General features: G+C 42.9%; 1 protein-coding gene across 1 annotated transcript; it reads right to left on the bottom strand.

Annotated features, from left to right (window-relative positions):
• Nucleotides 1-324: 324 nt before the first annotated feature.
• On the bottom strand, nucleotides 325-25,883 carry LOC116303427 (F-box and WD repeat domain containing protein 10B). The gene is made up of 12 exons (XM_089032092.1): nucleotides 25,497-25,883; nucleotides 6,122-6,694; nucleotides 5,205-5,890; nucleotides 4,398-4,624; nucleotides 3,425-3,625; nucleotides 3,089-3,133; nucleotides 2,717-2,861; nucleotides 2,455-2,535; nucleotides 2,161-2,303; nucleotides 1,917-1,977; nucleotides 1,555-1,652; nucleotides 325-1,467 (listed from the first exon to the last, which is right to left on the bottom strand). The coding sequence occupies exons 1-12, from the start codon at nucleotides 25,543-25,545 to the stop codon at nucleotides 564-566; spliced, it is 3,213 nt and encodes a 1,070-aa protein (XP_088888218.1). The 5' UTR covers nucleotides 25,546-25,883; the 3' UTR covers nucleotides 325-563.
• Nucleotides 25,884-26,553: the final 670 nt, after the last annotated feature.

The following is a 26,553-nucleotide window of genomic DNA, read 5'->3' as shown; positions in this document are numbered from 1 at the left end:
AGATGCAAGGGATTAGCCGATATGGTCTGGGGGCCGGCTGGTCTCTCCCCTGATGCTTCGGCTAGAACATTTTCTTGCGTAATTCGTACACCCTAAGGGCAGAAGGATTTAATCGCCGTCAGGTCCGAAGTCCATACGCCGCCTCAGCTCTGCGGATGTCTCGGGGGTATGGCAAAGTGGGATCGATTTTTTAGAATTTTTGTGGGTTCGTATCCCACCTTATGCAATTGAATTTTTGCTTTTTATTCCTTTTTTTTATTTATTAGATGTAGATCCTCAACAATATGGCCAATCTTTCTAGAATGAAAAACGCTTTATTTCAAATGTCAATTTCGAATATATACATGAAAAATATATTTCACCAAAAGGTATTTATGCAAAAGTATCAAAAATATAAAAATGCGCTTCTAATTTTGCAACTTTAACACCTAAATTTTTTTGTGTGCAAGTACACCAGTGGTACGTGAATTTTAACTTTTGCAATTATTTAAGAATTCAACTTTAAATTTATATAAAATAATGACAAAGTGATTTTACGTGACTCTCACTAGGACACGTGTTCGTCATGCAAAAGATGCTACAAATGAGTGAGGCCGATGTGGTTGGTCAGCGGACCTAGCTCTAATTTCATGAGTTTTATTCTTCAATTTCTGTGCTTTCCTTGTCTTCTTCAGATCTTCTTCAAACTGCAGTTGGTTCGAGTAGGTCTTTAAGTTCAGACAGGATAGACTCTTCAAAGGATTGCTTGAAATAGACATGTTGATGCCTTCTTGAGCACTTTTCGGACGTTGCCTCGCTACTTTCATCCTAGCTTGCGACGGAGACATCATTATTTTGTTTTCACAAGGCTTGATGACATCCTCAGCTGAAGTAGTCCACCCCCTCTTATTCAGAGGAAGAGTCTGGGTTCGAAAGACTGGAGCGGATCGACCACGTGATATAATATGTGCCGACTTGTTATCTGGTAGAGGAGGAGGCCTGGGGTAGGTTTGTAAGACGTCAGTAAAATAGGCATTGTCTTTAAGACTATGGTCAGGAGAGAATGGAACAACGTTAAACTCGGCGCTCTTACTTGACGTCACCTTAGCGGGAGAAGATTGGGGCCTAACAACTTTTGCTTTTCTAACATGCGCACTGGTGATCCTGGTCACGTGATTACTAATGCTGTTAAGGGTACTATTTCGGTGAACCAATCGAATAGGCGCACTGGCTACTCTTCTGGCAGGATCATCGATTGTCCCTCCGATGGCCGAGCGTGAGGGGGGTCTGGAGGGGAGGCTGTCTTTGGTATCTGCGCGCATGAGCCTTTGCGCGCGTATGTAATGACGCGGAAGCTTCCGCGGTGAGTTTTTGCTGTAGAGGTTTAGTCGACCAAGTCCCTCGGGTCGCTCTGGTTGTAAATTGTAGTTCCATTCGACGGCCTCGAAGTTAAAAATTAACAGGTTACTAAAGGTGTTTATGACCATCCTGTTAGAAAAATAGAAAAAAATATTAGTAAAATTATAGACGCAATAATTGGATTTAAATGTAAAAAAAAAAAAAAGTTTTACTGACCTACTGTCTTTTGCGCAAATAGTCGTTATTGCATCGTTTTTACTGTTCCCGCGTATCAAGCGAAGACAGTCGCCATTTAAGAGGTTCCAAATCCGCAGCTAGATAGAAAAAGGATAAACGTTAGTCTTGTGTGCGCTACTCTACCCTGGGTGCCAGAGGCCGTGTGGGGCTGGTAATGATAATGATCATTATAAAGTTATATAAAACCTTAAAACTGTAAAACGAAATTAGAAAAGGATAGAAGGAAGAAAGAAAGAAAAAAGCAAGGGAGGGTGGAAGGAAGGAAGAAAGGAAGGAAGGAAGGAAAGAAGGAAGGAAGGAAGGAAGGAAGGGAGTGATGGAGGAAGAGAGAAATTTTTTACCTTCCCATCTGCAGATCCAGTGATTATTCGACAATAAAGAAATTCTATACAAAGCACCTCCCTAAAAAAGGAAAAAAAGAATAATGAATGGCACTCATACGATAACTATAACATAACGCGCACTCTGATTGACCATAAAGCATGGCATCAGTTATCGGACATGATATCGATGTTAGCGAGCTTATTTTAAGCTGTAATTGCAAATCCAGTATTCTTTTTCTCAAAAGAGCAAAGCTGGACTTACTTGGGATGGCGGAAAGCCTGTAGACATTTTTTGTGTCGTCCAATAGTGCTCCAGGCCATGGCGTAACCATCCATGCTGCCGGTGATTATGTGATGGTCATCGAACTTGACGCAGGTGATCACGTTGTGATGGCCGTCTAAGGACTGAGAAGTTACGAAATTTTTTATAAGTCATTAAAAATTATTGTGCTGTGAGAGGGATAGGAAAAAGTATGAGAATGGAGACGTGAAACAGAGGGTAATATATTTGTCCAATTTAAAGGCTTGTTAAAACTTTTTTAACCACACTACTTACCTTAACCAAGGTTGCCGATTCGATGTCCCACACCTTAACTTTCCCTCCTTCGCACCCACTGATGGCTAAAGTATCAGAAACCTGAAACGTTTTAAAGAAAATCTTAGTAATATTCATGCGGAAAAAGTGATACGTTTGATCGTTGCGTCCACAATATCAGCATTAGCATATAACTATTCTAATCTTTGAAATTTTTCAAGTTAATTTCAAGGTTTTTTGGAATAATTGTGTGATGATATGTCTACGATTTTTGCTTCCTTACTTGAACATCAAGGACCACGTGACGATGACGAAACGTCCGTCGACACTTGCCAGAGTCAAAGTTCCACACCTTGACACTCTTATCACGTGACCCAGAAGCCAAGTTGTTACCATGGAGACTAATACACATGACAGTTGCACGATGCCTATGTTAGAATGAGAAGTCAGTGTCATAACGCTATTGTTTTTTGTTCCTGAGAAGGGGACGAGGAGAAGAAAGAGAATGGGGTGGAAAAGGAGGAGGACTAGGACAAGGAGAGATGCAAGAGGTGGAAAATAAGGAGGAGGGGAGCAGAGGAGGGAGGGAGGGAGGGAGGAGGAGAAGAAAAAGGACTGATAGAAAAGAGGAAGAATAGAACTAATGCAAACTTACCCTCGAAATATACGCTTGCAGTTCCCTCGTTTGATGTCCCAGCACCTTTAAACATAACACCAATCATTATTCAGCACTTGCGCAAATCAGGTTTCAGGGTTACTAGATGGAACCATTTTATTATTCAGGTAACAAAGGTTTTGGAAGAAGTCACACGGAACAATCCCGCTGTTGCAAACAACCTTGCGCGCATCCGTTTCAGAGGATACACATTTTGAGGTCAATTTGCACAGCAGGCTCTGATTGGGCGACGTAGACATATGAAAACTCATCTGCTACAAAAAGAATTGCGCACATATATCGCGTAACGTCACCTTCCACGCATTAAGGTCTTACCTTATAGAAGTATCATATCCACCACTTAGTACAATCCCTCTCTCCTCTGATGCAAACACACATCGTATAGACCCAGCATGCCCCTGGATGGCTCTCTCGCACCTTCCTGTTGCTGAGTCAATCAAACGTACACGTCTGTCGTACGAGCCAGAAACAACAAATTTTCCTCCTCTGAAATTAGTACAACGATGATGATCCTCTCTAGAAAGTAAAGAAACTACTTATCACAAAGTGTGCCGGCTTTTTGAATACTGACATTTAGTGCGCATTGGACGTGTGATTTCTCTCGTCTATCCACACTTCATCATTACTAAAGAATGTCGGAGGGACGTAAAAGAACCACTGAGGACGTGAAGAAACCCTGGCAGTGACCATCCTCAGTGCCTACACCTCATACTAACCGCCTCTCATACATAACTCATTGTAAAACGCCTTTGATCATATCCATATGGAAAAGAGCGCCATATAAATATCATAAAACATCATCATAATATTACGTAATTCTGTGCTGATTTTCAATTTATAGCTCTAAAGTTAATTGATATAATACAACTGATTAATACATTTGGAAAATGGATCAATTTCACTTATTTCTTTTGCGTTAGACACTATTGCGCAAATGCGGGAAGATTTATGCTTGAACTTATTACGTTGCGCAGAACACTTAGTGTTCATCATTATTAGTGTTGCGCATTAATGAATCTGGTGCAAATGTTGAAGGACGGAAGCATACACATTAGAAAACGTTTTTAGGTTTAAACTGTTACGCGTATGCAAAAAAACCTGTGCCTAGAGTCTACCAAGTTGCAGAGAAATGTAAATCTCATTGAACAACAATGAATCTAGTAAATCTATAAAAGGAACGCATTCATTTTCATTCACTTACGCACTGTAATAAGAAAATCGAAAACTATGCAGCTTTTTTTGTTTACTGAGATTATATGAAATAGTAAAAAATACACTTTTCACTTACATATCCTGTAACACCAACACGTTGTATGCCCCACAGTATATATTCCGTTCTTCCATTTCTACTGTCTTTGTCTTGATGCCGTCATAACACTCTGCTAAATTTCTTCCACTAATTGACTTGGTTTTGAGGTTTAAAGAAACTGTCTCCACAGATGGATCTTGATCCAAAGGCACATGTACTGGAATGCACTTGGCATACCTTGGATCCATACCTTGGGCAGAAGCACCCTGAGAATGTATTGGTGAAGATGTTATGTTTTTGATGGATACAAAAATCAACTAAAAAGTTCAAGAATTAGACCAACATTGCCATCATAGGTAGTGTAAAATTAGGGTGATCAGGGGGATGTCTAGGGGATATTAGGGTGCCTGTGACCCTCTTCTTAATGGCAGTTTTATTGATACATAGGGATATTGATACATTGATTTTAGGGAAGGGAGGGGAGAGTATTTGTCCAATGGAAATCATGAAAATCCCCCTGGCAGCTATGTGTGAGATTGAAAATTCATTTTCAATTAAAGAGGGTTAACACTCTTTCCACCATCACTTGTGTTATAGTCACAAATGATAGTACTAATGCAGAGCTAGTTTTCCTTTCTTATAACTATTTAAATACAGATTACCAAATTAAACATTATCCTACTCCTCAAAATAAATATACCATAACACACAAAGGACAACTGAGGTAAGTAAGCAGCTAGGGTGTGAGAATGGTCCACCACTTTGAGATTGCACATCAAAAAAGTGGGCTATTCCACAATTTTTTTATTGAAAAAAGAGATAAAAAAAGACTTGCTACAAACTAACCTGCATCAGCATAATTTCTTCAGCCATCAACTGATGAACCATATAATCTGCTTTCACTTCTTCGGCAAGAATTCTCCAGTGTTTACTGATACACAAGCAGTTTGTCAGACTGTTCTTGTCTAGTAATCCTAGGATAAACTTTGACAGATGGACTGGCAAACAACGTATAAAGTCCTTGTACTTTGCGATGCCACTATGAGCTATAGCTGGCAATGCCATGACAAATACAGATGGATCAGTAATCAAGTTCTCATCATCCTCAAAATCATCTCCTGAAGCATAATCATCACTAAATACATCCTTATCAAAAGTCGACCTTAGTAGGGTTTTTGGTTGTATTTTTCTAGAATCTGCTGGTGCAGAATGAATATCTCTTGATTCGTGGTTGCTATGATTGTTTCCTATGCATGGCACAGACCTTGTTGCACTTGCAGGAGAATCTCGAAATTTTTGAGAAGAAGGTCTTGTTGTGGAATCTTTCTCCACATCGTCCTCCTGACAAGAAGCATGGCGATCACTGACATCTGTTTTGCCTGTACTACCAGAGTGTATGCTGGTACATGATTTTGATTCTATTGTTGGCGTGTCTCGGAAAACTTCCATTTCACTATTTCTTCTGCTTTCGTTCATTATAGATAGTTCACTCCTGGTCATTGTACTACATAATGACATGTACTCATGTTTATCTGTAATGACAGGAAAACCAATTAATTTTTTTCAAAAACTTTCCCTTTCCAAACGTATCTTCTAGGAGTAATTTACAAAAAACACCTTTTAAAGATGACTCTTAGTTTTACAGACATTATGTTATTAATTTTAAAGTACAATAAAACCCGCGGATATAAAAATTATTCCATGTGAACAGCTATCTTATCAGAGATAATAAATGATGAAGAGGAAGGATAAACATAACATACCTTCTTCAATGATTCCTTCTTCAATGGCCCTCTGTTTACGTCTTTCGCGTTGGTATAATGTCCTTGTCTTGTTAGCCATAATAAACAACAGCGGAGAGTCACACCACTGCATTACTCCAAGCATAAAGTTCAACTTAGTCCAATAAGCACTGTCTAAAAACCATAGCCATGTGTCGTCTATGGCTTGTTCAAGTTCGTTTTCATTGAGCGCATGATTAGTTGGAGGAGAAGCTAAATCCATCTGAAGACTTGGTTTACTTCGTGACCTTGCGTACGTAAAATCCTTATATTGTAACGGTTTTAGGATAAAATTAATATACATGAATAAGTCTAAGGATTCAAACCGGTGTATGAGTCCAAGAACAAACCGTCTTTTTGCAGGATCTCCACAACGAACGAACCATTCTTTAGTTCGGTTAAGTTTTGAGCCAAGTCTACAAGCTTCACAAGTCATACAAGACTTAACAGAACTGTTCACACATCGTAGATTTGGAGCTCTACTTAAGTTGAGTTCATAAACACTGGAATTCTTGTCCGGCTGACGCATCCTGGATTTATTAAAGTAGGTTAAACCTGGAAGAAAAACATAGTAAATTTAGGTTTAAAACCATTGGTATGTCGTGATTTGGATCGAATGGTCATTTTGAACAGGCGTCCACGCGTTGCCTAGCAACTATCGAAAGCAAAGACGTGATTTACATAAAGTATAAAATTTCAAAAAACTTCAGTCACATTTTTTTTACTCAGAAAAACTGCTGAAGTAAACATAAGGAAAAATTATATGCAGGAAAAGGAAGCATTTGAAATAAAAACCCAAAAGTTTACAAAAATAACAATTATAAATTTTGCAAATTTTTGCGATACTTGCAAAAACAAATTTCGTCTATCAATATTTTATCTAAATATTTAAATCTACTAACTACTTTTCTACTTTTTGTGACAGAAAAGTCGTTTTATTCAAGCATCAATCAAGCAGCGTTTTTTATGTATGAATATTTTAATGTTGGCAAAAAATATTATAGAACACTGGAATCTTTTCAGTGTAAGCCAATAGAAATATATCTTTGAGTAAATTTACTTTCGTTTACAAAATAAGCCAAAATATTGTTGGAAATTTAATTATTTCTTAAACGCCATAACAAAGATAAAGAGTTATTTTGCTTTTCAAGTTTGTTTGACATCCTTTAAAATTCCCATCCTCTTCCGGAAAAAAGGAAGTAAAAAATAATTAAAGGAACTCTTTTGTATAAGCATTTGAATATGACTGTTGGAAAAAAGCTTGTCATGGAAAATTATTTACCAAATTTATTTGAATATATTTTTCTGGTTGGATATTGGTTGCGGTCCTTTATTCCTTGATCCATTCAATTCTAAACGCACTGACATTAATAACTAATAAACAAGTGACTGAGAAGTTTTTAAATCAAAAAGAATGGAATGGCGCGCTACTGAGTCTGGGAACTTTATAATAGTACTATAGTTTTGAATAACATCTGAAACATCAGTAGTATAGGGAATGGGGGTTCCAGCGCAATCTCAACACGGGCAAGACCCGTGTCAAAAATCCACCTACGGAAACAACCCACTCCAAGTGTGGTTGGGGGCAACAGCGCAAATATGTTAGTCTATATATGGAGTGCGAAGATTGTAAAGAGTTTGCTTATGATTTCTGTGTAAAGTGCTTGAAACCCAAGTTTGTTACCCCACCACCAAATAAGTATATTTGTTGTGGTAAGAAAATGCAAATAGAAGACGACACGTCAGCACAGTGTTACGAGTGTGGTAAGAATATTCGTAATGCCGTACCAAATGCTACCAAAGAGCAATATTACGCCAATGGAGGTCGTAAGAAGACCCCATACAAGAGAATAAAATACTTTAGGGACTGGATGAGTCATATCCAAGGTTATCGGCCGGTATATTTAGACAACGAAGTAAAGAAGAAAATCGTAGACCATTTAGAAGAGCCAACCCCGCAAAGCTTAAGGAAGACATTGAAAAAATTAAAACTAGGGAAATATTACAAAGCTATTCCCTATCTTTTGTCTGAAATTACCGGTAAGTCTATTCCCGAGGTTTCTGATATGACAAAAGCCGAGTGGATGTTTTGTCGGCTGAATAAGGATATTCCTTATTATCCTGATGTAATTTACGAAATATTTTACAAAATAGACCCCAACCACCCCCTGTTAGGATGGATTCCGAGAAAATAAAAATGCAAAACTGGCGTTGCCAGAAACCCCACTGGGGAATGCATCGCGCAGAACACCAAGCTATCCCCAGTGGGGTTTTTTGCATTTTGGGCTTACGGGGCTTATTTCATCCCGCGCCAGAGGCCCTCTAGTACGTACACATATATCTTTCTTACGACCCACCAGAGGGTGAACTCCGGACAGCGTCCCGAGACACCCCCTGACTTTTCCAATCGCGAAACCCCCCATCGCGGGGTTGAATCGCACTTTCTACCCCTCCCCCCACGGTTGCTGTGAGTGTGGGGAGGCTTTTTTTTCACTCACAGCAACCGGTCCAAATGCGTCTACAGCGAGGCTCGAACTCGGGACTTTAGGCCTCCCCAGCTCCAAAGTCCCACGATCACGAGCGAACGCCAGACACATCTGGACGCTTATGTATGTGAAAATTATTATATTTAATCTGCATAATTTCTAGACTGACGTTCGATATGTAAATAGAATCCCGTCACGCTCTTTTCGAAGCAGATGTTTACTGAGCAAGCTTTCTTTGAAGCTCTTCTTTCGCTTCTTGATAGATCTTTTTGCGAGATTCCTCGGAAAGATCTCTTACGACTGTTTTTTTATTCCTTATGTCAGTCTTTAATTTCTCGTACTTTTCCTCTTCGGCTAAGATAAGCGAGAATTCTACGTCGTCTATCTTTCTGTCACGCAAAGCCTTTGAGACAAGGTCAGTGATCGTATTTACTTTAGCCCTTGACAGAGCTATTGTTGTATCGTGTTTTGATATTTTGCTTGACAACTGTTTCATGATGCCCGTAGCAACAGCCGAGATAATACCACAGGCTGCCCCAACGCCGGCCAAAGGAACTCCAACGATTATTCCCGGTCCAGTAAGCGAAGTAGCAACGCCGGAGCCCGTTAACACAACAGATATGGATCCTGAAGTTATCGCAATCTTATGTAGCGTACTCCGGGCTCTGACGTACTTTTTTCTAACTTTTTCATAGTGTTTTGTCTGCCCTTCCAAGTAAGCCAGGATTAGATTTGCTTTATTCAGACGAAAGTTTTCGGCGTTTAGTTCGTTAGGTGTAGTATAGGGAACATCTGGGTACAACTTAGGTGCTGATGGTATAACATCCATTATATATACTAATGTACGACGCTTTTGGAAATAACGTAGAGGAGCAGCCACATCACGACAACCGGGATTACTGGAACTGGAGGGCCTTTAGGAAGATGTTTCCGCACGCGGATGCTAGTAAGTTCGAAAGGAGACCCGATGGGATTTACTATAACGGCTCCAGAATGTACAGCAATGCGGACTTACAGCCAACGCTGGTGAAGCAAATAGACGATCAGCTGAAGCATCCAACACCTACCATACAGCATCCCACGCCTACTGTACAGCATAAGCCGGTACAAGGTTGGTCAAATGAGTTATTGTTAGGCACCAGTACTTATCCGATACCAGCGGTTCCATTTGACAAACACCCAAGCTTGGATTTGACATTAAACATGCGTGTATCTAACAACCATTCCTTCCACCTGAAGGTGAAAGATATCTTCAAAGACATACCCATCGTTCATACCACAGCTAAGGAATCTCACGAATGGTTAAGTGGTCCTAACATGCGTTATTGGCCGCAGCAATTGAACTTTGCGGTTTGGTGTGCCACTAGCGGCTGTGGGGTAAGCGCGAAGTTGATGAAGAATTCGATATTTATGTTTCATTTTCACTTCACGGTTAGAAGAATACTGCATGAAATGGGTGTTACCTCATTACCTGGAGATCCCATGTTTTACCCAAGGGATAATAAATACAGCGTGCCGGCTTACAACGAGCTTTGTAAGGAGTTTGGAGTTGTAGGGAAGGATTTCAGGTGTATCGCAGGCGCTAACAACGGCCTAGGACATATTTGGGCTTATTGGGGGATTGGTGGGCATGAGCTAAGCGATAAAGAAGTGCATTCGCTGCAGTTGCAATGGACCTCTGGGTATCACAGAGAAACCCACGACAATAGCACCTTCTTCGAACCTGATTCTAAGGTTACTAAGGAAATTAGAGACGGGCCTCTGTTTAAAGACGAGGGCGGTAAGTATGGTGGGGCTAACCCGCTGATCATCAAGATTACCAACGACGAGCAAACGAAGCAATACTTTAACTTCATACCCCCAGAAGGTAAAGGGTTAACTATGGCTGGCCTTGCCCGTTTGAACCGCAGCATAGAAGCTTACGTGTATTCCGTTTTGGGGGCCCAGGTAAACAGCCGATCCAGCATAATTGGAAATACGGGTGTTGCAGAAGAGACGCGAGCCGAAGTCTTAACCTTATTTAAAAGTTCGATTAAGGAGGGTGACATTAGCAAGAGCATACCGCGTTACCAAGGAGCCATACAAAATTCTAGGGTGAGGTTGGATTACGCAGTAGCCCCGGGTTGTTGGTTAATGCCTAGTAATTTATCCATAAATACTGGTTCCGTGGCGGGGTATAACAATAAACTCCAGAAAGCAACCGCAGATATGAAGTTTGGGGTGAATGACGTGAACTCTGACACTCTTAGGAACATTCCTCACTTCGTAGAGAAGCCAAAAAAGTCACACGAAACGAAGATGCCTAAGAAAGAAGTATCTAAGAAACCACCAAAGAAGGTCCTACCTACGATACCCGAGGGCTATGACCACGACCTACTAAAAGTCGGCCTAGCAGTCGCGGGTGTTGGTCTGAGTTATTATATATGGCGATGAACAACCCCTACGTAGCTGGAGTAGATTGTGTTTATACGACTTACACAGGCGAGAAAAAATACACCCAGGCGTCTTGGGTTGATGTCACGGGCATGTCCGTGAATTTGAATTACTCAGGAAAGAAATTGATATTATGCAGCATTTCTTTGGGGGCCGTTAGCAGTGCGAATGTAGGATTTCGTTTCTGTGACGACAATGGAGTATTACAGCCCATGCGCGCGAAGACAAACAACAGGGAGCCTACGCATTTCTCAGTAGAGCCGCCAACGAATAGCTCTGAGAATCTTTCCGTTTGGACTTTCCACATGGTTGCTGATTGCCACGGGAAGGTAAAGCTGCAGATAAGAGTAGATGACACCGGGAGTGTTTGCATAAATAGCATAGAAAATCAAAGGAATACTGTCTATAACCACATGACCATCAGCACTTTGACGGTAATGAGCCTTTAAATATATGAATCCATACGTGAGGGAAACGCGTTATACCCACCGCTTAGATGAAGAGGGATATGACAACGGCGCCTGGCATGACGTTGGACTGTGGGTTGAGGTTGGGGGCACTGCATTGGTCATTTGCACTATTAGCATTAATGCAAATACGCATGCGAATGTGGGGTTTAGGCTTATCGATGAGAATAATAAGCCCCTGCTTCCTTATCGAACTTCAACGAACACCAGGAAAGTTACCCATTTTTCGATGGAGCCCTACACTAGGTCCTCTGAAGACCTAACGCCAGTGACTTTTCATATGCTAGCCAATTGTAAATATGCTAAGTTGCAAGTCACTTCTGATGACGGCAAGTTTGGGATAAATCGCATAGGTCGCAGGCCTGCTAATGCAGCCTGGAGTCATAAGCCCATTTCTACCATGAGTGTGTTGCCGTTGGTTCCAAATTACCAGGGTGGTGCTAATACTGTCTTTCATTATCCTCAAAGCAGGGCACCGCCCGATGAGAAGGATAAGATCAAGCCTTCATCTTCTTCAGGAGGACCACCCCAATAGCTACAACTAATATCCAAATGTTGTTGCCCACGAACTTCAACAGTTCGCCGCCGGCCCTAAGTGCCAAGGAAACAACCGAACCAAGCAGCCCAGGAATGCCGGCTGCCATCTTTTTCCCTAAGTCCGTCAGCCCATTGCCTAATTTCTTTACGCCCGCGCCTGTAGCCTTAAGAGCGGATAGGATAACTCCTACTACGCTCGAAATAGCAATCGCGAATGCCAGCGGAAGACCATACTTCAAAAGGGCTCTTTTTACCTTTTCCTTGGTGGTAAGCCCCAGCTCCTTTTCCAGGTTTTCCTTTTGCGCCCGCAATTCCGCAAGGTGTACCTGAAGGGCTTCTGATTCCCTTTGAGCTGCTTCCCTTTCTTCCTCGGTACGAGTTTGGTCCTCGATTACTTCTTGCTGCCGCTCTATTTGCCCCTCCAGGTCTTCGAGGGCCTGATCTCTTTGCCGGATTTGTTCTTCCTTAGTGTTAATTTCGGCAACCAACTGCCGCCGTTCCTCTAAAGAGCCGGTTATGATGATATGCAAGTTTTTAGCTTCCTCTTTTGTCAGGTCTAGCTCCTGTAAGGCGAGGTCGAAAGCCCTTTGGGCTTGGTCTCTATCGCGTAGGGCATTGTCTCTTTGTCCTCTAATTTCTATTATTCTTTGGGTTTTGTCATCAACTTCTCTCTTTTGAGCATCGAGAAGTAGTCGGTTTTGCCTCATGTATTCTGCCTCCCTTTCTTCCAACGTTTCTTGCAGTTCCTCGACGCGTTTTTCTAACGCAACCCTTTCATTTATGTTTTCCAATCTTTCTAACATGCTTCTAGTGGCACGCTGGAAGCCTTTTAATCTTGCTACGTCACCCCTAACTTCGCCATTTTCGTCAAAGAGGGGCTGCGGTTTTGTCCAGCGGTCTTTATCAGGAAATCTCAGGTCTTGAACGCTTATGAGGACTTTGTTTCCGCGTTCTGTGAGCCTTACGTCGTCAGCATCGAAGTGGGAATAGCGCTGCGTTAGCTCTTGCGTTGCCCACTCTACAGTTTCCCGCGCGGCTGCCCCAGGCTGCTCTATGTTTTGAAGCTCCAAGTACTCAGGGACGGGGCTGCCGTGGTTTTTTGATTGCCACATGCGATTCAAGGCGGCCTTGAAGCTTTTCCATCTATTACCATACTTGTTTTCTAGAGCCATGTCGTAGATTAGGGGGTCGGTTTCCGCGCCTTTAGTCCATGCGTCGTATTCTTCGTCGTTAATGTCGACTTGACCTTCTTCGGTGGTGGGGTCAAAATCCGTTCCTTCTACTTCCATTATATATGATAAGCTCAAAGTTAAACCCCAACGTATTACCTAAGCAGGTTGGCGGACTGAAAGCAGAACGCACCTTTCACCGGGTTACATTCACGCCTTCTAGCGCTAAGCCAGGTGAGACGCTGTATGTAGGCGTGCCCCGCCTAACGGATAACCTAGTCTTAGTTCCTGGTACCCTGGCTTTAAGGTTCGACCTAGCGGTGCAGTCAAGCCCCACAGATGAAAGGATTATCGTTAACAACCTTGGTCGCAACATTGTTTCTAAGATGCGCGTAAAGTTCGCCGGGGAAACCCTCTTAGACTTAAACAACTATGACCTGTACACCACCTACAAAGATCTGTGGCTGACTGCATTCGAAAGGGCACAAAAAATAGAGCAGGGTATCGGTAGCGCAATATTACGTAAGGTTAGGACTCCCACCAAGACACAACCTACCGATTCTGGCGACGCAACTGACGTGGCAGATGCAAAGGCCATCAAGACAGCCTATGGTACTAAATACGTAATACCATTGGACTTTGAGGCTATTACCAGCCACGGGGTTTATTATCCTAGACAGTTGAGTGAGTTGCAGTTTGAAGTGACCTTAGCCAACATGACTAACATCATTGGCGGGTTAAGCACTGCGTTGTCGGGAAGTATTCATCCATACGCCATTACCAACCTGGAATTGCAGTATGAAACCATACACTCCGAAGATCTAGCACGTAGCGCTGGCATGGAATACAGTGCTGGAAAGGCTTTCTTGTACGACCACGCGGTAATGTACAAAACCTTTAGTTTCCTGGATAAGACAGACGCGGTAATTACTCAGAGCATTAATTTACCACGTCGTAGTCTTACGGGGCTGATGTTGGTATTTATTAAGCCTTATGAAGCCGGTAAGCGCGACTCTGAAGCCTTTCATAACCCCGGCATCACCAACGTCGGGATTAGCATCAATGGAGTTCCAAATAAGGTGTATTCGCAGGGAATGAAGCCCTCAGACATCTACAGGGAAATAAAAAGAAAGTTTGGGGATCAAGTTGCACCCGGTGAGTTCTTTACCAATAAGTATGCACTGTGGATTGACATGCGAACCACCAACGACGAGGATTTACATGGGCAGGGATTGCGTCTGGTAAATACCCAGGACGGCATTACCCTGGAAATCAAGCGTGACTTAAACGCTAGCGCAGGCGACTCAGACAAGATCAACGCATACATCTTCGTGGTGTCTGACGCCCAGTTGAGCGTAGAAATGAATCAGCTAAAGAGCGTTGCCTACTAAAGTATAATGGAAGTTTCCAATCCCCACGTAAACAAGCTAGAAACAACTATTGTTACGGTGTCCATACCACACATTTCCGTGCTAACGACACCAGTAACGAACATCCTTAGTCAAAGTCAAACCACAGCGGTAAGTCAACCCACGACGGATTTCGATTTTTGTCATGTTAAGGTGTGGCTGCGTGACATAAAGCGACATATGCAGCACTTTTTTCCCTTTGAACAAGAACAATGGGCAACCATAGAATTTCCCGGAGACCATTACGTTAAGCTGTATTTTACCAAAGGAGCAGTCGAAATGAAAAAGACGTACTGGCTGCAAATCAAACAAATTACCTTAATTCGTTTTTCGTAAAAAAATATGGTATATATACGATGCTCCGCGTATTCGAAAACAACGAAACTAAACTGCAATGCATAGTGCAAGGCGATAAGCTGTACTTTAAAGCAAAGGAGGTAGCAAAGGCATTAGGTTATGCAGACACCAAAGATGCTATTAAAGCCCACGTGCGGGACAAGCATAAGAAGAGACTTAACGAGTTGGAGGTGAATCGCCTCCCTTCTGGTTCGCACCCGCAATCCCTGTATGTGACGGAGTCTGGTTTGTATCAATTGATATTCAGCTCCAAACTGCCAACGGCAGAGTCGTTCCAAGATTGGGTCTTCGAAGACGTCCTACCTACGTTAAGGAAGAAGGGGAAATACTCGTTGGATGGTCCAAATAAGTTGACCTTCAAGATCGAGGATGAGTTTGACTTACATAAGAAGGTCATCGATAAGATACGCCGGTTTCACCCTACGCTGATACTAGCACCTGGACTCGGGGAATTGCAAGATACCACCAGTAAAAGGATAAAGTGCTGGCACTATGAAGGGCTACCAGGCAGGTCAACCCGACATCCTAATTCTTAACTCCCATAAGAAATACAATGGGTTCTGTCTGGAACTGAAGACGCCAAAGGGTAACGGCGTATTGTCCGACAAACAAAAAGCGGTATTGGCGCAATATGAAATGAATGGATACTTAACGATGGTAAGCAACGATTACGATCTGATCTGCAGGGAAATCGACCGTTACGTCGACGGCATTCGCATACCTTGCCCTTGGTGTGTTAAGGCTTTCAAATCGCATGAGAACTTACGAACGCACCAAAAGATATTTCATAGATATAATGATTCTTGAACAAACTCACTGGCGCGACTTGCTACATGGCATTTCATACGAAATAAAAAATTACGTCGTCTTCGAGGACATTAACCGTTTAAGGTTGGTCCTCTTAGACGGCAGCCAAGAGTACAGTCTTTGGGCTCCCGACTGCGTACGGTACGTACTGCAAGGTGAAGAATATACACACCTGCGTACCTATGGTAAGGTTAACGGCCGATGGAAGTTTGACATCGAACGTCGCCCGGAAGCTAATCCATTATGTGATTGATTAGATATTGGTCTGCTTCGACGGACCTCTTTTTTTCTGACATGAAATCAATCGATATCGTAATCAAGGCTCCTCCTATGAACGCTGCGATTTGAGGAATCATATATCTTTCTCATTTTTCCAAGCCTTTCGTATCGCCAGGTAATGGTCTAAAGGCTTGGGACCGTCATACAGGCAACACCAAATATGCTGACCGCTGCGTTGACAACCACATTTATCGCAGATGCCGTCCCAGTGTTCCCTATTCTCCCATTTTACTCCTTCGTAGTCGTCAAAGCATACGAAATCTTGGTCTATTTCCTTCTTACGTCGCGTAAGCGCCCGGCCGGTTTCAAGGGGGCAACAACGTTCGGCTAAGTCTCCGTGGGTTTCACAGACGACATCTTCGAGGTGGTAACGACGACAGCGGTATTTATGCCAGTTCTCCTCGAAGTGAGGTTCATCGCAACGGAGACAACGGTCTTTGAGGCAGACTCTGTTCTCGCGGTGATATCGTAGGGCCTGTACAGTGGACAGTTCCTTACCGCAGTCACCGCAAAGGGTACTTACGGTCTTCTGACAGACTTTCTTGGAAAGATGGTATTGCAGTCGCTGCTTGCTACTAAAAGCTCTATCACATTGCACGCACTTCGTTATATACACCTTATTTTTTATTGTTATTTTGTTAAATGCTGCAAAGAGGTCTCAAGTAAGGATCTATCTTTTATTGTTATTTTGTTAAGCCCCCATTAAAAGATGAGGTATCATTCTTTCTCATCGTTGAAACCAGCAAAAAGATAATCATGTTAACCATTCTTCGATCGTGATGATTTAACAAAATAACAATAAAAGATAGACCCTTACTTGAGACCTCTTTGCAGCATTTAACAAAATAACAATAAAAAAAAGAAAGACCTATGCTAATTCCTCTTGCTGGGGCTTAGTAAGATCTTCTTTGCGACCTCTTACTCTTCTCGAACGTCGTCTAAAGTCCTTTGTGCTTTAGTATCCGCGGGACACCAATGTCCAACGAAGTCTTCTTCAGAGAATACCTTATTACAGTGACAGCAGCTGTGTTTCTTACGAGGCGTCGGAGGGGTAACGATGATGCAGTCAGCAGGCAGTTCGCACGTAATGCAGTCCATATATCTATGGGGGATATCGAATGAAGTCCTTAATGGACTCCTTAGCCCACGTCGCCATTGTCAAAAGCGCGCCAAACCGTTCTGCACGCTTCAGACCACACATTTCATCGTACAATTCCTGTACGCGCTCTTTTAACCGGTCTATCTCTTCCCTTTGCATTTCTATGGTGTCTCTTTTATCCTTTGCGTCGGCGGTAATCCTTCTTACTGCTTCCACTGGTTCCATCTATATATGAACCCAGATCACATGCCTTGTAACGCTCTGATAGTAGGACCCACCGGCTGCGGAAAGACCCAGTTCATCGTGGAGCAGCTATTAGGATCCTTTAGATACCGCTTTGACTACATAGTGCTGCTTTGTCCCACCTACGTGAATAACCGCACCTGGGAAGGCATAGGAGTGAAAGATGACGACTTCTTCGTAGATATCTTAGATCCTAACGAGTTATCCAGCCATTTGAAGTTCTGGCACAAGCAATTCCCTAAAGATACACAGACTTTACTCATACTGGATGACATTGCTTGTGGGGACGACGTAAAAAAGCGCACCTCCGAATTAGTGAAGCTCGCCTTTAGCGGCAGACATGACAACATTAGCGTTTGGTTGCTTTCCCAGCAGCTTACCAGCGTCTCTAAGCCCTTTAGGGAAAACATAGGCTCTCTCGTAGTATTTTATACTCCGAGCAAGTCTGACCTGGAAACCATTTTAAGCGACTACGGCGGCGAGATAAGCAAGGAACAGCTGCACGAATACATGCGGCATTTAAAAACGCACCAACATTCCAAAATGATCTTCTCTTTGAGGTTTCCGTATGACGTTAACATATATGGACATTGAGCAGCTCATAGATGAAGTCCCCACACAGTTAGATGAAAGTAACCTCAAGGAACAACTCAACATCCTTGTGTCTTCTGGGAAGTGTAAAGAAATGATAGGTAAGGAACTTACCCATGAGCAGGTTAATAAGCTGTCGGAAGAGGAAGTCAAGAAGTTCCATAAGAGGTATGAGGCTGCCCTTGCAAGTAAGACCACGGACGCCGTAGCAGACTCCGCCATTAAGCTGATCACCAAGCTCCTCGGACTTGCACTGCCCATAGACGACGTGGAGCAACTACAGAAGGACATAAGAGATGACTATGTCATATCCCAAGAACTTAAGATAACCTGTGGGTGGTTGTCTTTGAAGTGCGGTAAGTTAATGGCAGTCGCCTCTGTGGCACTTCACGTAGCTCAGCACGTCGACTTGAAGGAGGTACTAGGTTCCTTCGGAACATCTTGGAAGGACTTCAAGAAGGACAGAGAAGTCGAAAAGGTCTTCCAGGCAGCACTTACTGAGGTACCTGATCAAGTCGCCTCAAGTACCTAGTCAAGTCGTTGTCAAGTCACCTCAAGTACTTAGTCAAGTCGTCCTTAAGTCATTCTCAAGTACTTAGTCAAGTCGTTGTCAAGTCACCTCAAGTACTTAGTCAAGTCGTCCTTAAGTCATTCTCAAGTACTTAGTCAAGTCGTTGTCAAGTCATTGCCAAGTCATTGTCAAGTCGTCATCAAGTTACTTGTCAAGTCCTTCAAGTCCCTTAATATAAGATGAGTGACACCGAAGAACAACCAGAAAAGGCTCCCGTAGAAGATACCAAGATTACCAAGGCTAAATCTCCGGGCAGAGTCGCTGCCGGAAAGAAGCTCGCGGAGATGAATAAAAAGAACAAAGCAAAGAAGGAGGAAAAGGTGGAGGAAAGAGAAGAGGAATCCTTTTGGAATCCCGGCTACGTCATCGGCGCGATAGGAATTGCTATAGCAGCAGGCAGCCTCTACTTACAATGGCGGGCTACGAAGCCAGAAGTAAAGTGGGAGGCCCCAACATATCGCGCACCTGTGGAGGTTAGAAAAAGCAAAATCCCTGAAATGGAATAATAACCTTCTCGCTTTGTAATATAATGTCGACCGCGTTGTTGAAAACTGTTGAAGAAGCAGCTATCATTACTTCTATTGTTGCGGGTATTGGTTGGGTAGGTAAGAAAGTGCTCAAAGAAGACTTTACTGAAGACCCAAGCAAGAGCTTCGCTAATTTTGCTAAGATGACCGCTGCCGTTGGCGGGGCTATCATGGTAAAGGATTACCTACGGAAGGAAAAGTACCTACCTAATGTATAATGGTTAGCTTAGTCGCAGGTGGAGTCATTGCAGCTTTAGCATTTACAGGGGCTAATTATGGTGGTCAATATTTGGATAGATTAGTTAGAGGTGATCGCAGCGGAAATTTGGCCGCCGAAAGAAAGAGACACGACTTAGCGCTGGAGAAATATCAAAGGGACGTTGCAGCTTGGAATGAAAAAAGACAAGCTTACAGGGATTGGTTGGATAAGAATTACCAAGACAAAATGCAGGCGGATAAGAACTTCGAAAACACAGACTACGCCTTTAAACTTTATACGCAAGCGCATCCCACAGTGGCGTTAAAAAAGCCTCAGTTCAAGAATTACTACCAGCCTTCTAAGAAACAAAAAGATAGTGAGCTGGTCTTCGTAGGAGTCGCAGGGCTGGCCGGAGGCGTGGCTTTGGCGTATCTAATATAATGATCGTCTTTTTGGAAAGCGACAAGAATGACTTTACCACGTATTTGAATCCTCCCATCAAAGCCTGTAAGGTTCGGTTGGTTAGTTGCTCTTTGTACAATTCTTGGTATAATTTAATTAATGGCTTTGTCATCGGAACTTCCGGCACCAAACCAAAAATACCAGATTCCCATTACACCCCCATAACACTGGCTAAGGAGCTAGCAAAGCATGGATATACTCTTACCACAGGATTACCCCATGAAATGACATTTAAGAAAAATAATGGGAGCGCCAATCTAAAGGACAGTCCATTGGTAGAACTCCTGGGCCTTACTAGTACCACGATAAATAGCGGCAGTACATATGATGTAAAATGGAAAGTCGCATCCTCTTACGAAGTCCATTGCGACTTAGTCCATAGTTACAACAATGGAGAAAAGTCTTCTCTTATGTCCAAGTTTCTGCCCCAAGGTAATCCATTTGACCCAGTAGAATACACTCCCATTTCTTTGAGCTATGACTTGTCTAATTTGGTAGAAAGCATAAACATCACCATTAAAGTGGACGGAAAGACGGTGGATTTTAACGGACGTAAGATCAATCTTGTTTTGGAATTCATATAATGGGCCGCGTAGAGGACAAACTTAAAAGGATTTACTATGGGCCTGAAGGCTATTGGAAAGGAGCGTCGGCCATCAAGAAACTCGCGACCGCGGCCAGGGTATCAGACGAAACAGCTAAGAACTGGTTGAAAAAACAAACCCTCTGGCAGGTCTATCTTCCCGTGCCTAAGTACATTCCCAGGCCCAGCTTCACCGTAAATACCCCCAATGAAGTTCATCAGGCGGATTTGCTTTTCTTGCCGCACGATAAGGTGAGAAAGAAGACCTATAGGTACGCTTTGACCGTAGTCGATATCGCAAGCAGATACAAGGACGCCGAACCTATAACCAGCAAGGATTCTGGGGAAGTCGCAGAAGCCCTAGGTAGGGTTTATAAGCGCGTCTTGAAATGGCCTAAGCTGCTGCAAGTGGATGCGGGGACGGAGTTTATGGGCGTGGTTACCAAGACCCTGAAAGACCACGACACTAAGATTAGGAGAGCTGAAGCAGAGTACCACAGGGGTCAGAGCATCGTTGAAAGATTCAATAAGACCCTGGCCGAGCGTCTCTTTGGATACCAGTATTGGAAAGAGCTGGAAGATCCCTCCAAACGCAATAGGGAATGGACTCAGAGGCTCCCCCAGGTCGTCGCAGCTTCGAACAACGAGGCGGCCAGGGCTACGGGAATGAAACCCAGGGATGCCATAAAAAAGAAACACGTGGAACACAAGTCCTTCATCAGAAGTTCGAGGGCGGTCTTCCCCCATGAAAAGAAATTAGGTAATGTCACGGTTCGATATCTCTATGAGCCGGGTGAATTAGAAGGAGGATCCAAAAGAGCTACGGATCCTAATTGGTCTTTGGAAACTTACCAGATCCGAAGTGCGATAGCTAAGAAGGGTCAGCCCATCTTGTATTATCTTCATGATGGTCCCACGCGTGGGTTCGTCAAAGAAGAACTGCTTATCGTGTGATGTCCGAATGCTATCGTATGCACTCCGTCATCACACATCCATCGCTTACCGTCAAATGCAGACAGTGACACCTTCTCCTGCGTGACGTTATGTATCTGATGACCATAGCTGCGCAGGCTGTTCATCTTATGCCGCTGTTCCTTGCGTGTTCGTAATACGTTGAGGTAGGACTCGTGCGTAATGTCCTTCTTAACCACATACTTTTTTACGCCTTTAGCTTTCTTTTCTACGCCGTCTAACTTTAGCACGCTGTACATCTTTGGTTTCAGACCCACGTATTCCACGATGGGTTTTCCTAACATTTCGTCTTTCATCTTCCCAATTACCTTCTTATTCTTCGCAGAGTAAAGGAAGTGCTCCTTCGGGTAACCGCTGGTGTCGTACTCGTCTATGTCGGGGAGGCAGTCTTTGTAAACGTCTTCCGTTTGCACTTCTAGAATTAGGGAGTCGGTGTCTGTGTACAGGAGGCGACAGCGGTCTCCGTACTTTGGCTTAAGCTTATCGTAGTAGAACTCGTACATAAGCAGCTTCGATAGATCCAGCACCGTAAAGCCTGTGTAAACGGGCTTGTTTAGTAAGAGGTTTGCCTTTTTCATGTGAATCACGTAGAAGTTCAGCATTTCTACGTATCTAACGAAGCCTGGCTGTGACACGTATGCTTCTGCTTCCTCTTTGGTGCTGACTATTTTTACGCTTACGCGCTTGCGGATGTTCTCCATTGTCTTTCCGAACACGCTGTTGTTCATCAGTTTGAAGAGATTTTTCTCGAAGTCATTTTTCGCTGCGGTACGCTTTTGCGTGTTAAAGTCAATGTAGGGGCGCATCCAGGGTTCCTGCGTGAATTTTAGGACTCTGTGGATCTTCTCTACGCGCATTCCGTGTCGCACGTAGAACTGCAGGTTGCGGTAATGTACCACATACTTCTTCTTATCCATCAGGTTCATAGTTAGTTTCCTGTACGGTTTGTAACCAGGGCACATTTGCTTTTGCAGCGGACTTAGCTGCTTAAATGGTATCTCTATCGCTTCTGGTGCTAAGGGGAACTCATTGTGTTCGTCGTGCAGGCGCTCTGGGTACTCCAGATCCACTTCTAAGACGTAACCCTTGTCTTCCTCCTTTCCTACCTGCATGTAGAAGTCTATCGGCTTCACTGGATCCCATTCGAAGTCTCTCACAGGTAGGTACTGTGACATTGCCCAACCATAAAGGTTATTCGCATCCAGGTAGTAAATGTATGTGGTTGGTTTCTCTGGGTCGTGCTCTACTAAGGGGTTGTTTGCGCGGGCGTAACGTCGGCTGGGTCCGCATACGCCGCCACGAATACCGTCTTCCATAAACCGATACATGTCGTACTCCGTTAGGAGATCCAACTGCGCATTTGTCTTCTTTAACAAAGCACTCCAGCTGAGCCCAGGAGCCGTGTAGAAATTAGCGGGATCCAATCCGTAATATTCCATAGCCATCTTTCTGAAGCTTTGGAAAACATCTGCGAGCAGCACTACGTCAGACCTTAGGTAGATGTCGTGGTAGTCACCCATGTTCTCACAGGAGTACTTTTCCCACACGTCTAACGCATGCTGGTACTCCTCATCCTTTATACCAGACTCGTTTAGGGTGCTGTAGAAGCGATCTTTGGGTGGTAGGGGTTCTTTGAATCGATCCCAGGAGTCCATGTATTCGTATGGGTAGACTCCTTTCCTTTCCGCGCCGTATTGACTGGAAATGGGAAAGTTGGTGTTATACTTTACGAGGTTTGCTAAGGAGTCCGCCATAAACTGCTGCGAATCTAAGAACTTTAGCTTACCCACAGTTACGGACATGTAGCGCTCTTTGTTGTTGGGTATGCATTTGACGTCGGAGCCGTCTGTTCCTTGTAGTAGCAAATGGGAGTCGTAACCGCGGAGGTTGTGAAAGAACACCGGAATCTCCATGTCTGGATTTACTTTGAAGTTTATATTGCATTTCCAATGAGCCGCTCCTCTGTATTTACCCGTGATGTGGCAGTGATCCCTAACCTTATCCACATAGAAATCCTCAACAAATGCTTTGTGACAGTGAATGCAGTGCGTGGAGGGCTTTCCCGGCTTCTCACCTTTCTTAGCATACTTCCCGCATTTAAAATGAGCTTCTCCTAGATACTTTCCATCTTCATCCCACGCTTTCTTGGCTCGTCTTCCAAACTGAAGAAGCGTATGTTGGCAAATGTAGCATTTTTTTGCCTTGTTAAAAGCCTCCTGGTTCTCTTTGGTAAATTCCATCTTCTTTGGACATCTTAATTGTTCTCTAATCTCTCCCTCCTCTTCTCGCAATGCTTCTAGAAACTCATTAGCTGCGTTCTTACCTCGGTAAATCACAGGAGGGTTTGCTTTACCGTCTGATCTGACTACTATGTAACCAAAGGAGCAGATCTCGTGTAATCCTACCTTATTCGTGGCGCCACGTTTCTGCTCTTCCTTAGTTATCAACGCTTCGAAGTCTGCATATATCACGTAAGGCACTTGCATCTGCTTTTGATGGTCTGCGTATGAAAGCTCTTTGTTGGTGGGCATCTGGATCCGTTGCGCCACTTCTTCGACTCCGCGGCAGATCTCATCGTGTTTCTTTAGGGTATTTAAGGATGTAAATGACAGCAAGCAGCAGTCACAGAAGTACTTTTTGCCTTTGTGCTTAGTATGTCTGTAGAATAGTCTGCTAATGTGTTTAACCCATGAGTAGTGCCCGCCGTGGTAGAATAAATGTACGCGCTCTCCTTTACTTTTTGACAGAACTAACGGTACTATCGTCTGCTCTCTGACTCCGTAAACGTTAATTGCTAGATCGTTTATTTCCTCAAATATGGGGATGTCTATCAACTGCATGGGAAATTCCACACCATCCCACTCTAAATCATCTGTGGGATACTTACTTGTCCTACAGGGATCCTTCTCTGCTGGATACAGTGCAGACCTGATTGCCCACATAAAGCATCGATTGTCTTCATTCTTCACGTTTACAATAGCCTTCTTCCTTTCTACCCACGTTGGTAGCGGTACGTAACTCCCCCCTCGTATGGGTACGTACCTGGCTATACTTATCTCTATTCCTTCAACCTCCTCTACTGTCCAACCCGATCCTTCTTTCGTGTAGTTAGACAGCGACTCCATTATTGCTTCTAAGGCTTCACTGAGTGACCTATCCAGATTCGTGGATTCTAATATCACTAACGACTTTGATCGCAACATTGCTGTCGTCATTACCTCGTCTTTTGACAAACTTACTTCTACCATTATGCTCGCTTTCAGGGCTCCTAATTCTTCTATACCTTTTCGGAGAGTCCTTTTAACCTTCCTTTCTGACTGACGCCAAAACTGTCTAACGTCAATCTCACCGTTACCGGGTATTGACACCGTGCTGAAGTTGCTTTGGGATTCCATCTATATAATAGGAAATATTTTATACCTAATACCAAGCACTTTTTAGGTCGTCGTAGTCGTACTCACAGTCCTGACAATGCCAAAACAATTTAACCTTAGTCTCAAACTTCTTACCACATCCACAATCATAACTGCTCATACACTTCGTCTTCATTTTCAAATGCTTTTTCAAATCCGCTTCTTTCTTAAAAGTTCTCTTACATTCTTCGCACTCCATATATAGACTAACATATTTGCGCTGTTGCCCCCAACCACACTTGGAGTGGGTTGTTTCCGTAGGTGGATTTTTGACACGGGTCTTGCCCGTGTTGAGATTGCGCTGGAACCCCCATTCCCTATACTACTAACATCAAATGAACGAGTCAACGAGTTTATGTTAGGTGTTAAAAATAAATGTTTAAATTATCAAATCTTGTCGTGTTTGTACTGTAATAGTATATACTGTTCACGTTTTATGGAGTGCCGAACATAAAATAAATGTTTTTGATATCTTTTACCGATTGACAAGGGTCTGAACTGAGAACTGGTAAACGCTTGAAAACTTTTGAAAGGCAAAGTTGCTTACATTAAACGGGTGAAACCATACTAGAAAATAATGTTGCAATTTGTAATTTATGTTATCTTTTCTATCTGTTACCCCTTATAGTACACTAAGAGCTAAAGGTTAATTGTCAATTCAATGGTTTTCCAACGCACACTTAATTTCAGTAAGTTAACAGAGAGACATTATGCCTTTAGTTCATTTGCTACGACAAGCTATCTTTTACCCACCTTGTAAGGAATTTCCCATTGTCATTTCAACTGTTTTGGCACCCTCCATTGTCAGTAACCCTGATTCAACTTTTCCGCTACTTCCTTAACATAATAAACAATTAATTTGCTCCCAAGTTGAGTGGCGACCGTTACCGTTTAGTGGCTTCCTTCGGTAGTTGTTCTCGATTTTATCAGCTCAAGTGCAACGAGTGGTTTAGTCGGCTTCATAGAGCCGTTTATTTTGGCTCGGCCAAACAACGCTCTTTTACTTGGCTTTTTAACCAACTCTTTGGTTATGTTTGCTTGCTTTTCATCAGTATTGTACTTGAACTGCGCTACTAAACTTGAATTCAATTCCCTCTCAACACTGTCCACAAACACTTGAAGCAACCGCACAAGCCATCCCTTCACAATTCAATTATCATAACATGGAAGCTGTGCTTTTGTGCTGTTGTGTTTTCATAGTTACAGCACTCTTGGGATTTAGACCGTCGTAATTTGCATTAAGAACTGTTGTTATAGAGATTATATCTGTACGTCAAGATAGAGCCAACTAAGTTCACTCAATATTACACCAGGAATTCAAAAATAGTTTTAAAAGCAAACGATATCTTTAAATCCTTTATTTAGTTTTTCCTTCATTTTTTTTCCCCGACTCTCAGGAGTAAGATAAAAGTAGCGGCAGATCATCAAAGATAGCAATTAAAACACCGCATCTCTCAGACGGACTCAGACGGCAAAAACTCCTTACAAATATTAGAACCAATAAGCTGTATTTTGGTTGGCCAAAAACTTATTTGATATGATTATTTACAGAGCTAAAACTGCTACCTTTTTAGATGTTTACCCAAAATGTTATCACGATTTTAATCTCACACAATATTAAGTCTGGCAAAAAAATGTCTTTTAGCACTTTTTAGCAAATACAAAAAATTCTTTTGGGCAAATTTGGCGACTCGTAAGAAAAGTTCTTTTGCGGGACCGGTCCCGAAAATATATCCCGTGGGTAATTAATGACGATAAATATATCCAATTTTCTCCCCAATTTTGTTCCCGCTAAATGTGCATAGAAAAT

The sequence above is a fragment of the Actinia tenebrosa genome, unplaced genomic scaffold, assembly GCF_029948245.1.
Source record: "Actinia tenebrosa isolate PJP-AT-01 unplaced genomic scaffold, QUT_ActTen_1.0 PGA_scaffold17__23_contigs__length_9995812, whole genome shotgun sequence".
In the NCBI taxonomy this organism is placed as follows: domain Eukaryota; kingdom Metazoa; phylum Cnidaria; class Anthozoa; order Actiniaria; family Actiniidae; genus Actinia; species Actinia tenebrosa.
This window is presented reverse-complemented; position numbering and strand designations above follow the sequence as displayed.